Source organism: Halichoeres trimaculatus, unplaced genomic scaffold, assembly GCF_033239565.1.
Source record: "Halichoeres trimaculatus isolate MK-OKI-2021-1 unplaced genomic scaffold, fHalTri1.1 fHalTri1_scaffold_6, whole genome shotgun sequence".
In the NCBI taxonomy this organism is placed as follows: domain Eukaryota; kingdom Metazoa; phylum Chordata; class Actinopteri; order Labriformes; family Labridae; genus Halichoeres; species Halichoeres trimaculatus.
Window position 1 is genome coordinate 32,772,272 of NW_027437184.1, and position 12,691 is coordinate 32,784,962.

A 12,691-nucleotide genomic window follows, 5' to 3' on the forward strand; every position below is an offset into this window, starting at 1 on the left:
AAAAGTTGGAGCAGGATGAAACCTGAACACACTCCTTCTGAATTATTGATGCAGCTGAGTGAGGAGGATGAGGAGGGTGAGGGACGCTGGCACACCTTCATCCTAAAAACATGAATCAGCTGAGGCCGCTCTCTTTAGAAACCTCTGTCAGCGGTGTTTGAAGAGAACCAGGCCTATGACATTTGTGATTTGTGTGTGTGTGTGTGTGTGTGTGTGTGTGTGTGTGTGTGTGTGTGTGCGTGTGTGTATACTCTCTCTCATCAGTTCCTAAATTCACTTTATTCCACAGATGGAAATGACTGTTTGGTCTTCGTAAAGACGAACTGTTTTCTTCATTTACAGAGAAATGAAGAAACTCTAAACTTCGCATTGAGGAAATATCTGTAATACCTGACTGCTTTCACTGTTTTTTACTTCTAAGAAGCAGAGCTGGAGCTCTCTCTACTGATGAAAAGGCGCCACCTGGTGGACAGTTGCAGTGTGAACTCTTGTTTCAGAGCTCAGAATAAGACAGTTGGAAGTTTCTTGCTCAAGCACCTGAGCTGTTCCCAGGAAGTAAAGTTTCACTCTGAGACCTGTTCTTTATTCACGATCAGCTCTGCTCATGCCACTGAGCATGCTACATCACATTATATTTAAGTTCAAAACACTGTCAGACTGCTCTGAGTTTGTACCATTATTATGTTTCCTTCTGTCACTACTGCATTTTATTTTATTTTATTTTATTTTATTTTATTTTATTTTATTTTATTTTATTTTATTTTATTTTATTTCATTTTATTTTACTTTACTTTATTTTATTTCATTTTATTTTATTTTATCTTATCTTATATTATTTTATATTGTTTTATATTATAAGCATGGCCTCTTAGCTTAAGCAGCTATTTGCAGATTTCTTTCTTTTTTTTTTTTTTTTCTCCCATTTTTATTTATTTTGTCATCAGCAATACAGGGACCATTCAATGAATTTTTCATACAGAACCCCCTCCTCCCCAAACCCCTCCCACTCGCAGGTAAAGCACACACACACACATATATATATATATATATATATATATATATATATATATATATATATATATATATATATATATATAGACAAAGCTATACACAAGCAAACCTACACACAGACAAATAAACAAGTTTAAAATAACAATGATAATATATGCAAAAGTAATTATAAGTAATAAATTATAAGAATAATCATTAAAAAAAATCAAAATAATAATAAATAAATAATAATAATGATAGAAGATAAATAGATAAATAAAAAGGGACATCAAAATGAGTCAATCACAAGGTACACAACTTTAGAGTTTTCATATATGTTAAGAATGGCTGCCATGTCTTGTAAAATTTTCCTGTAGAACCACCTAGTGTACACCTTATTTTCTCCATGTGTATATACCTCATAAGTTCTGCAATCCATAAATCATGAGTAGGGGAAGCCTCCTGTTTCCATTTCATAAGAATAAGTCGCCTGGCAATTAAAGCAGCAATATTTGCACATTTCTTACATTCAGATGACATGTTGTATTTAATTTCTCATTTTAAAACCAGTAGTTTATTTAAAATTTGGTGTATATACCCTTTACGATCCCACTTGTTATATTTTCAGTGCTTATGTTTATATTCTATTGTTCTACTGGCTCTGATAATAATTGCTTTTGCAACACCACAATTTCCCAGTTTGGGATCAATAAAGTAATCTTTTCTATTCTATTCTATTCTATTCTATTCTATTCTATTCTATTCTATTCTATTCTATTCCCTGATGGAGCCTGAATCAGCGCCCCCTGGTTTCAAACCAAGACCCAACAAACTGATTTACCAACCCAAAGTCTTCATTGGTTGAAATAAATAAATAAAAAAATGAATAAATAAATGTGTTTTGCCTCATTCTTATTTACTTCATGTTTTCCACTAATTTGTTCAGAGTCTCACACTAAATGTTTTTTTCCTCACTGCTCTGTGACTGTGAATTAGTTTCATCATTCAGTGAGCTGCTCAGATAGGAAATCTCAAACCTTCGGTTACTATACTCTGAGAGTTGACTTAATAAAAAAAGGAGGGTAGAGGGTGTTTCAAGAATAAACGTGTCCCTCATATGGGCTTATTCTTTAACTCCTGTCTGTATTAATGACAATTTAATGTTTCACCTCTGAGGGTCTGCACACATAAAGCCTCATATACTCAAAACTCCTTTCCCTGAAACTGTGCCAGTTTTTACAGTTAGATAAAAGCAACTTTGTGATGAGTTTGAGTTTTTTTTAATCATCAAATGTTCTGTTAGCTTAGATTTCTTACTTAACGCAAACATGGACATAAAGGGAATTTATGTCTTTCTGAAGTTAAAAACAGTTAAAGTTGCTATGAGAGACAGAAGTAGTCAGTCTGGTTGTTTGTTTGTTTATTGGTTATTAAAAAACCCTCATTGTTTTTACCTCCCCTACTTTGTGTTGCTGTTTTAAGAGCTTTAAGTTTCTGGAACTCTTTATGTTTCATCCACTCATACTTTAAAATCTTTATGAATCTTATTTATAATTCATCACTTTTTCTTTTTGTTATACCCCAACCCCAGGAAGGTTGGGACATTGTGTAAAAAGATTTCTGCTATGGGCTGATCATTTAATGCCTTTATTGAGCTGAAAAAGAAGGAAATATAACACATTTAAAGTTAGAATTGAAAAGTACTATTGTTCAATGAAAAATGTGTTAGTTCAAAATTGATGCCAGCACCAAGTTAAAAAAAAAAGTTTTCATGGTCAGATGTTGTCTCATTCAGAAGATTTCAGCTGCTCAACTCTTAAGGGTCTTCCTTGTCAGATTTTATGTGTCATAAGCTTCAAATGTTTAATGGGTGACAATTCAGGTCTGCCGGCAGGTCAGTTAGCAGCTGGACTCTCTTACTACAGAGCCATGCTGTTGTAATCTTTGCAGAATGTGGTTTGTCTTTGTCTCTCTGAAATAAGTTTGGCCTTCCTAAAAAGTCTTTGTCTGGATGGTAGCACATGTTGCTCCCAAACCTGGATGTATTATCCTTCAGGGATATGTTTAGTCCCCATACCATAGACACTCCTGATCCACAGATTGTCAGGGATGCTGATGATGTGGGGACCATGATATTTAAAGAGATTTTAGATTTCTTCTTCCCCTCTGTCCATCTTAAACCGGATCAGGTCCAGGGAGGTACGCTACATGTCATGTTTAAGTGATTTCTTCTTTGTTTGGTGGACACAAACCTGTATTAGTGGATGCTGTGATTAGCTGTGTTCACAGACAATTACATTTTTGGAATAAATTGGAGCCCATGCAGTGATCTCCACTACAGAGTCATGTCTGTTTTTAATGCAGGGCTGTCTCAGGGCTTGAAGATAACGTCAATCCGGTCTTTGGTCTCTTTTGTACATAGACTTCTTTAAATTCTGTCAAGCTAGCTATATGTTCATATATACATATATATGTCAGTGGCGGCTGCTGGTTGGTCAAGGAGGGGAAGCTCATTTTTTTCCAGCCTACATCATAACTTTATTTATTTAAACGTAAATTCTACCCTCTGTTCCTTTTCAAGAAAATGATCTGTGACCCTGTTGTACCAACCAGGTGTTTTGTCCAGGGATTTTACCAGTGTTCTCTTTACTCTTGCTGTTTTTAAGGAAGGTAAACTCACTGGGGATCGATAAAGCCTCCGGATCAGTCCAGAACAACTCAATATAAATGTCAGATGATGCTCTGGTGGAGGGTTATACTTAAAGATTGCTGACTGGCTCATTTCACTGTCAATCAAAAAGGGATTCCGCCTCAGACAGATCATCCAATCATCATGCAGAAGGCCAGCATCCAGGCCAGCTCACTGCCTCATAGACCCCCAGAGACGCTGAGCGTCCGAGGGCTGGACAAAGCCCAATGATTCCACAGTGGAACAACCCACTCTACGCTTCCCCGCTGAAGTCAGAAGACGCTCAGCGTCTGACTGTGGTAAAGAGATGAGACACTGCGGGGATGAATGAGAAGGAGGTCGAGCCAGTTACCTGTGATAGGAGCTGATTCTGAACAAAAGATGAAGGAATTCTAGCGCATATTTTATCAATGAAATGTACACACAGCAGTACATATCACCACTTTTTGGGGACATTTTAGGGGAAGCTGAGCTTCCCTTGCAGTCTTAGAGTAATCACCACTGATAAAAACATGCTTGTTTGGTCAAGGACAAAACAGCCAACAAAGAGAAATAATCACTTGAGAAGTTATCTGAGGACAGTTCCTCAGTCATGAAGTGGTCTTCGTAAACGGCTGCTCCATCATTCGCTGCTTGGTTGTGATATTCATCTCTTCTATGCACCTGAAAATGTGACCAAACCCACAAATCTGCAGACAAAGATCAGAGCGTCATGACATCACTGTGGTTATATGTGAACAAAGAAGCAGAGAAACAGATCCATGATATAATCTTTTATTTTAACCCATGGGATTTAACTTTTACAGTGCATTTCTTTACAACAAGTATTCATTAAGTGTCAGGTTTTAGCCACCACTACAGATCAGATTACTATGTATGTTACATTTCTGAAATTCTCTGTAAGATTTTGACTTCATGGAGACCGTGTGACGAAAATCCCAAATATTAGACACACAGTTTTCCTAATTTAGTGACGTCTGATCCTCGTACTGAACCATCTGTTAATCTTTAGTCGTCTCAGTGTTATTAAGCAGCTAACTATCTGTACCGTCCAAACAGAGAGAAGTGGCCAATTGGAAACCTGCTGCCATCTGTACGAAAGAAAAAGGCTTTAAAAATAGACAGAACAAAATATGGCACTATTGTCTCAAAGAACAACCAGCAGACACAAACACAGTCTTTTTTTACGAAGGAGGGGGGGACTGTGGCCAAACGCCCCAAAACAACGAGAAAATCCCGAGCTCTGTTCAGTCTTCACGATCTGAGGAGGAGTCATCGATCAGGTGGACGACGACGAGCCGTTCATTCACAAACATCTCAGCAGAGAAACCTCTGAGGGACTCCCACAGCACTTTCAAAACACATTTTCTCACATCAGATAAAAGACTTTACAGAAAATCTGCCGTCTCCCAGCATCCTCTTCTTCTCTTCCTCTTCACACATCAAGCACACATCCCACAAAACAAACAGCACGCTGCGCCGCATCCGTCTGTGCGCGCACACACAGCCCCCAGAATGTCGCGTCATGGCTATACTGCAGAAAGCATTGATAAAGACAGAACCACGTAGACTGTGCATGTACAGAACTCTTTAAACACATCGCAGCAATGAACACGGATACGACCAATCAAATGCACAGAAACAGAAAGTCCGTCCAGTTAAACCCCTCGGTACATTTTACATTCAGGCTCCAGGAAAAGATGCGGTGGCAAAGTAAACAGCAGATTTCTCCCTTTTTGCTCAAGTTTGGTCTCAGATTCCCTCAAACACACGACAGCTAGTAGTGCACAAAATAAGAATACAAAATTAGACTTTTAAATACTGTAGCAGCAATTTTTCTTTTCTTTTAAAGTTGAAAGCCTCCAGTAGTACAGGGAAAGGCTTTGGAGTCCCAGACACGCTGAAAGGGTGAGCGATTGTCCTCTGAGGTGTGAGACAGTGTCTGTGAGGAGGGTGCAGGAGTTTGGTGGGCGTCTCTGTGGGGGTGGACAGGTGGGAGGTGTGTCTCAGACAGGGCACCACTAGAGGACTGAGCCGTGTGGAGGCAGCCGGACGCTGCAGCGCTCCAGGCTGAAAATGTCTCTGAGCAGAAGGGTTTTTAATCCCTCGCCGACTCTCCCATCCCAGACTTTCTCACAGTGCGTCTCCGTCTCCAAACCAAGCCTCTCACCGAGTAAAAACTCTGCCTCCTCTTCCTCCCTCCGCAGCCAAAAAACCACAGCAGGTCGAGGGTCACAACAGGCGCTCGGCTCATCAGTCCGGAAAGCAGGACAGAGCCGAGGAGGGCCAAGCTGCACGGCGCGTCTCTCAGCTGGAGGCGGTGGCGATGGCCTTCTTGAGCTGCTGGCTGCGGATCTCACGGGTGCGGGACTCCAGCAGTAGGTCGTGGCAGGTGTTGCAGACCAGCACAGGGTCGTAGAGCTGCTGGTCGGGGATGGGCAGCTTCAGGTGACAACAGTCTTTACAGAACACGTTGCCACAGTTCCTGCAGACAGACGGACGGCACAACAAAAGAAAAATAAATCAATCTGAGATGTTACAGTGATGGCACATCTTTGTTTTGGGGGTTTTAAATTCATTTCAGAGGACAGAGGAGAGATATAACAGCTGACTTCACGCTGCAGTAATTCTCTGCTTCTCTCAAAGCTTTGTTCATTTTCTGTAAAGTACAAACAGTGTCTCTGAGTCTCGGGCTGCTGGTCTGGCAGAATGCTATGGAAACAAAGAGAGCCAGAACAAATGTGGATCTAAAAAAACAACAGGAAACAAATGTTCTTAGGATCTGTTGCTCTCTGATGACTAATACAATAAATACAAATAGATGGGAGTTTATGAGGTTTGATTCTAGAGGCAGAAAACAGTGAGGAGCATCAGAGGACATTGAGCTCACAATTTGGGAAGAAGACTTTATCACATTGGTTTGAAGAGTGAAAGATTAAAGGATAAGACTATGCAGCACCAGGACCTCCAGACTGAGGAGAGGTTTCTGCCTGGATGCTGTCAGACTTTGTGACACGTTAAGGGCTTCGTAGACTGTTTAGTATCAGACAAGCTGCAGTTTATCAAGCTGAGCTTTGTTTCTCTGAAGCTGACACTGCCTCATACTTGCTGCTTGTTTCATTTTATTTATATTTTGTCTTGAGGGCCTCATTGCTCAAAATTCTTATTGGCATCTTCTTAATTAGTTATCCTTTTATTACTGTTGTTTCTATCGTTATCATGTATTAATCAGGAAACAAATACATATTCATACAAGAGAGAGACAGATATGGATTTTTCCTGGCCAATACTGATTATTTGTAGTGAAGAAAGGCCGATAACCGATATTTGAAACTGATATTAATTTGCTGTCAAAGTGCAAATATTGATGTCAAAATTTTAAACAATACAAATCTACAACATTTAACTTCATTCAAATACCTTTAAGCATGACTTTATTAAACAGCTCCCAGGCTCAGCAGCATGTTTTATAAAGTTAAATGAAAACTTGAAAAAATAAATAGCTCAAGTTTTCTACAGTATATAAAGTTTTCCACAATTTCAATGTAACTGCAATAACTGTAATAACTGCACTGCTGATTGGCTGTTTCCCAAGCCATGGCTCTGCTTGTAACCAATCAGATGGTGCTGTGGGTGGGACAGTGCTGGGGACCGAGTAGTGACTGCAGACAGCGGAGCGGCTGCATCAGAGGTGCAACAACACAGTTTTAAATTTGTTTCTTATTGGCTGTAGGTTAAAAAAAAAGCAGATGCCGATCAAGGTTATAATAGTTTTGGATTTGTCATTGTAGTTTAGTTTTAGTTAGTTTTGACATTTTATTTTCCATTACAGTTTAGTTTAAATTAGTTTTAGGGCAGGCGTTCTAGTTTTTATTTTTGCAACAAGGCTTAGTTTTAGTTTAGTTTCGGTTTAGTTTCAGTTTTTTCATACCTTATTAACCAGGTGCAGGATTCAAAAAGGTCAGGGTAAATATTTTGTCATACTGTTTATTTTCAAGTCCAACATAGTGCTCACTGCTCAGTCAATGCTGATACTGAACTGTTGGCTGCTGCCTTAAACACAAGAAAATAATATACACTATGTATAAAAAATATAAGCATAAATTATATCAAATAATGTTGACATAAATTACATAAAAATAATATCAACATAAATTATAAAAAACAATATAATATGAGCTTCAATAAATAAAAACTTGGACTCTGTAACAATTAAACTATTACAGATGCTCTGATTCATTGCTCCACTATGTTTCGTCGCAGCACAGCGCACAGCCAGTCAGTGCAGTAAACAAGCTCGTCCCTATACGTCGCTGTGATGATGCTGTGCGGCACTGACAACTGCCTTAAACTGTGGTAAAGTTAGTTGGGAAAATGTGTCTGATTAATTTGAATCCTAAAGGTTATTAATATTGTCAAAAACTATAACTAAGGACATTTTGTCTATCATTTTAGTTAGTTTCAGTTAGTTTTGTGAACACAAGATACAGTTTTAGTTTACTTATCATTTTTGTTTTCTAGTTTTTATTAGTTTGAGTTAACTGTTGAGTTAATGTATTTTAAATTTTAGTTTTCGTTTTTAGTTTCGTTTTAGTGAACTATTACAACCTTGATGCCGATATGTCTCAAAACGCCAAATATTGGCCCCGATAATCGGCCCGGCCGATAATCTGTCGATCCTGAGCACAAAGATGGGAAAGGAAACTGCTAGCTAGAACTCTTGCCATATTCGCACAATCCTTCCTAATACCACCTTTGAAGCTTGATTACATGATTAATAACCACAGACTGTATAATGACTGGGCGTAGTTTTGGACTGGAGCTAAAGCCGTATGAGTTTTGAAGCAAACTGTCTGCACATATCGGACACTAACCATGTTTATTTCTGCTGTGAAAATGTGTTTTGTTTTGTTGTTGTGTGTGGTTTCTGGTATTTCAGGAGCCAGCCTCTAGTGGACACTTAATGAACTGCAGATTTTAGCACTGCCACATTGCCTCATAGTTTTAGACCGGAGGTTACTGCTTGGAAAAAACCTGCGTAACCGGAACTAACACAACATCATGAGGGTTTACACTAAAAGAATTTCCCAGGTTAACTCTTAATGCAGCTTTCAGAGGAACTTTGTCCGTAGCACACAGACATCAGGACAGTATCAGTCATGTCATTATTTTTCAAAATGAAGAGAAACTGTTCAATTTATTAAACTGTGGCGAGAGATTATAAAAAAGTAAAAACTGGATTTTTGTTTCTTCTTTTTCGTTGACAGAAAACTTTGTGACACTCCAATTACTGATGGTGTAATAATTCATGATAATGATGACGATCACCTTTATGCAACTTAAAGATTCCTATATTTTACTTGATACCATATATTTAATAATGTTTGGACATTTTGTATTATTTAAGTAATATTTTAGAAGCAGAGGTTATGTGTAATAAGTTTTACTGCCTTGTACTATTTACTGTGAAGAGGGATGATTCATCCACTGGAGCGTTGTTATTTAATTGGTAGTTCGAGTATCAGCTAATGAATGAGTCTCATGTATTAACTCTGCCTCAGCTCTCCTCATTAGTCCTCATACCAGCTCTGAGTTTAAACCGATCAACCATGGACTATTTTTAGATTCATTATCTTCTGAGGGATCGTTTGTGCAACAAACTGAGCACGACAAACTTTAATAAAGTTTGTTTTTGCTTAAAACTGTTAATCTGTGAGGATATGAGCAGAAGTCATTATTTATTATTTATCTTTGCATTTTTTGGATGGGAAAGCTGAAGACCAGAAATGGAGGGAGAAGAGGACAGGAAAGGTCAAAGACTGAGGAATCAAACCAGCAGCTGATGTAGTCATGATTGTAGCCTCTGTATCTGGGGTGCTTGCCTTGAACCCCTGAGCAAACACTGCTGTTTTCGTGCTCATAACCGTGTGTTGTGTTTCTGTGACCTCTGGCAGAGTGAGTGTGCGTGAGAAACCAGTAAGAGGTGAGAAACCAGCAGTGAGGGCCCACCTGCAGTGGTGACGTCTCTTGGCTATCCAGAACTCACAGTCACAGTTGAAACAATGGGAGGCCATGTGGTCGGGCACCCACCTCGTGACCTACACACACACACACACACACACACACACACACACACACACACACACACACACACACACACACACACACACACACACACACATTAACACCTCTATCAGTGAGCTGTAACAGGTGAGGAGTAGAAAGTGAAGAATAAAGCTTTATGAGACGATGGAGCACTGAAGGACTCTGACCTCTGTGTCTTTGGGCTCGACTCGGTCCCAGCTGCCCTCAGACAGACGGTCCTCGCTGTGGGTGGACAGAGAGTCCTCCTCGTTACTGTTGTCTGACTCACGCAGACACGTCTGTAAACAGAGACACAGTGACGAGGTCAGGAGACTGACAGCAGAGGCAGAGAGGACAGAGCACTTCCTGGAGATAATCAAACGTAAATATTTACAGTCTGCAGACAGCAACAAAGGTTAAAGGACCAGACCGCCCAAAATTAATGTCATCACAAGAAACCACTCACAATGTCATCCTCGTAGTCGATGTCTGGCTCTGAGGGAGGAGTGCCGTACTGTTTACTCTCCAGCCTCATCTGCAGCTGTCGCACCTGCTGTCTCAGCACCTCCACCTCCTGCTTGTAGCCCGCCTCGATCTGCCGCAGTCTCTGCTGCACGGCGTCCATGGGCACCGGCAGCCCGTCGTCGTCCAGGTAAGACGGGGCCTGAGGAGGGGGAGGGGAGCTGGAGGCCGAGGGGGAGGAGAATGACGCAGGAAGAACCTGGTGGCCTCCAAGGGGGGAACCATTGAGGGCGGCGACAACAGCAGCAGGTCCACACAGGCCGGGGTAGCCTGTGGTCCTGGCGGCAGACATCCAGGCAGGCTGCAGAGGGCTGCTGGGACAGCACAGAGCCTCTCTGCGGCAGCACTGCGACCCGTTGGCCAGAGAGAAGCCCTGCGAGCGCAGCAGCTTACTGGCCAGGCGCCGGCTCTGGTACGTGTTGTTCTGCAGGGCTCTGCCCATGCCAGAGTGAGCCGACTGGACCAGGCCCTGGACGCTCTCCCAGTGGGAGCCCAGCAGTGACAGGTCTGAGAGCTGGCTCTGGGAGATGAGATGGCGAGCTGCGACCTGGGTGTAGTCCACAGGAGCGACCGTCAACGCACGCTCTCTTCCTTTCACTACGTTTGTCCTCAGGTCCTCTTTCTGGATCTGAACCTGCGGCTTTGACTCCAGCTGCTCCTCATCCTCACTGTGGGTCTGGGTGAGATCCTGAACCACTGAGGGGGGCAGGACTGGAGGAGGCTCTCCCTCTCCTGTGAGGGTCTCAGTGGAGTCCTCCAGGGGAAGTGGTGCCAGCTGCTTCAGAGCCAACGGATTCAGAGACTCTGGGAGGCCGTCGGTGTGGCCGTTGAGCAGCGCAGTGGGGGCGGGGACTGCAGGCTGTGAGCCGGTACAGGGGAGAGGTAAACATGGCTCCGACTTATGGGAGGGTGACGTGGTGCTTTCAGCAGTCCTACAGGGGCTCTCGGCCTCCGGCAGAGGCGGGGGCGGTGGGAGTGGAGAGTGTGTGGTCTGAGGCAAAGCCTGCTGGAGGACAGGAGTGTCCTCCAGAGTGACGTCCTTACTGGGAGGGACAGGGGGGAGGGGCAGGGAGGGGAGAGGCTGTGTGGTGAGACAGGTCTCCTCAGGTGGGTCTTCACTCTCTGCATCTGGGTCAGTCTCTGGGGTCTTTGCAGGACTCTGAAGGAGAGGTTCCCCCTCACAGCTGTCCAGTCCGTTCTCCTGCACAGCCTCATCGGAGACGATGGCAGACGAGTCGCCTGCAGCTGGTGAGGGGTCTGGGGGAGTGCGACCCTCCTGGCAGTGCTTGTTGAGATTGGGGTCGCTGGATGTGCGTGTCAGAGGAACCCCATTCTCTAGAGCTGACAGCAGGTTGTCCATGGAGCGAGTCTTGGGAAGTCTGGAAATAAAAACACAGACAGAAGGTTGATTCTCCCTACTTTATCTACAACAGTAAAGGTGTAATTTACAGCTCTGGACACTAGAGGGCAGCCTGGCTCTCTGCAGAATGTGCACTCTGAAGCGATGCACGAGTTCAAACAGGAAACGAATGAACAGACGAAACAAACACACCTGTCCAGGGAGCGGGAGGTGAGTTCTTCTCCTGCGACACTGGGGGGGAGGTAGAGCTCCATGGAGTCGTCCACGGCGGTGCAGGGGGAGGAGGTGGGCAGGTAGACAGATGTCCACAGCTGTAATGCTCGAGTGTGGCAGACTGGCTGCAGCACCTGGCAGACGAAAACAAAGCACAAGGTGAAACTCTGAAGGTCAGAGCACAAAAATAGAAACGCTTTTTATTCTGTCAATGCCGTCGCCTCAGTCCTGGAAAACTAATCCATTCCTTTTTGATGCTATGACGCCTTGTTTTAAGCTTCAGAGCTTGAAGATGAAAGTGAAAATAAAGTCTTATTTTGTATTAATGATTTTTAAAGCTGCACTCTGTTCATGTGCAGAGTTATGCTACAGTCCACCAATCTATTTCCACTTTAAACGTGTCACCTTCCTCTAAACACAGCTCAGATCAGCTCCAGTTCTTACTTAATAAAAGCATAACAATAGTAATAACAATAGTAATAATAATAGTAATAATAATAATAATAATAATAATAATAATAATAATAATAATAATAATAATAAATGCTTGAACAGGTTTTTTATAAAAGTCTCAGTTACCAGGTCATGACAGGGGATGTACAGGAAGTTCTGAAAGTTCTTGTTCCCGCTCCTGAGCAGCGACCACACGGAGCAGGAGCGTTTGTAGATGTTCCTAGCCTCCCTCTCTCGGGCGTTGTTGCACAGGAAGGTCCCGTAGAGACACGAGTACGTGTGCTGCACCAGCTTAACCTGGAACCACAGAAGAAGAAAGAGCAGAGCAGTGATTTTCATCTGATATGGTTTAATAAGGCTCAGCTTATTCAATTTAACGC

At 42.3% G+C, this 12,691-nt stretch overlaps 1 protein-coding gene across 5 annotated transcripts in view; it reads right to left on the reverse strand.

Annotated features, from left to right (window-relative positions):
• Positions 1-4,439: 4,439 nt before the first annotated feature.
• Positions 4,440-12,691, reverse strand: part of mtmr4 (myotubularin related protein 4) — an 83,495-nt gene continuing 75,243 nt past the window's right edge. For 4 of the 5 annotated variants that reach the window (XM_074671928.1, XM_074671930.1, XM_074671929.1 and 1 more), the window contains 6 exons: positions 12,438-12,608; positions 11,838-11,992; positions 10,230-11,664; positions 9,952-10,062; positions 9,689-9,777; positions 4,440-6,164 (listed from right to left, as the gene is read on the reverse strand). In XM_074671928.1, coding sequence (XP_074528029.1) covers positions 5,987-6,164; positions 9,689-9,777; positions 9,952-10,062; positions 10,230-11,664; positions 11,838-11,992; positions 12,438-12,608 — 2,139 coding nt within the window. In that variant the 3' untranslated portion in view covers positions 4,440-5,986. The remainder of the gene's footprint in view (positions 6,165-9,688; positions 9,778-9,951; positions 10,063-10,229; positions 11,665-11,837; positions 11,993-12,437; positions 12,609-12,691) is intronic. The other variant, XM_074671931.1, reaches the window with a different exon arrangement.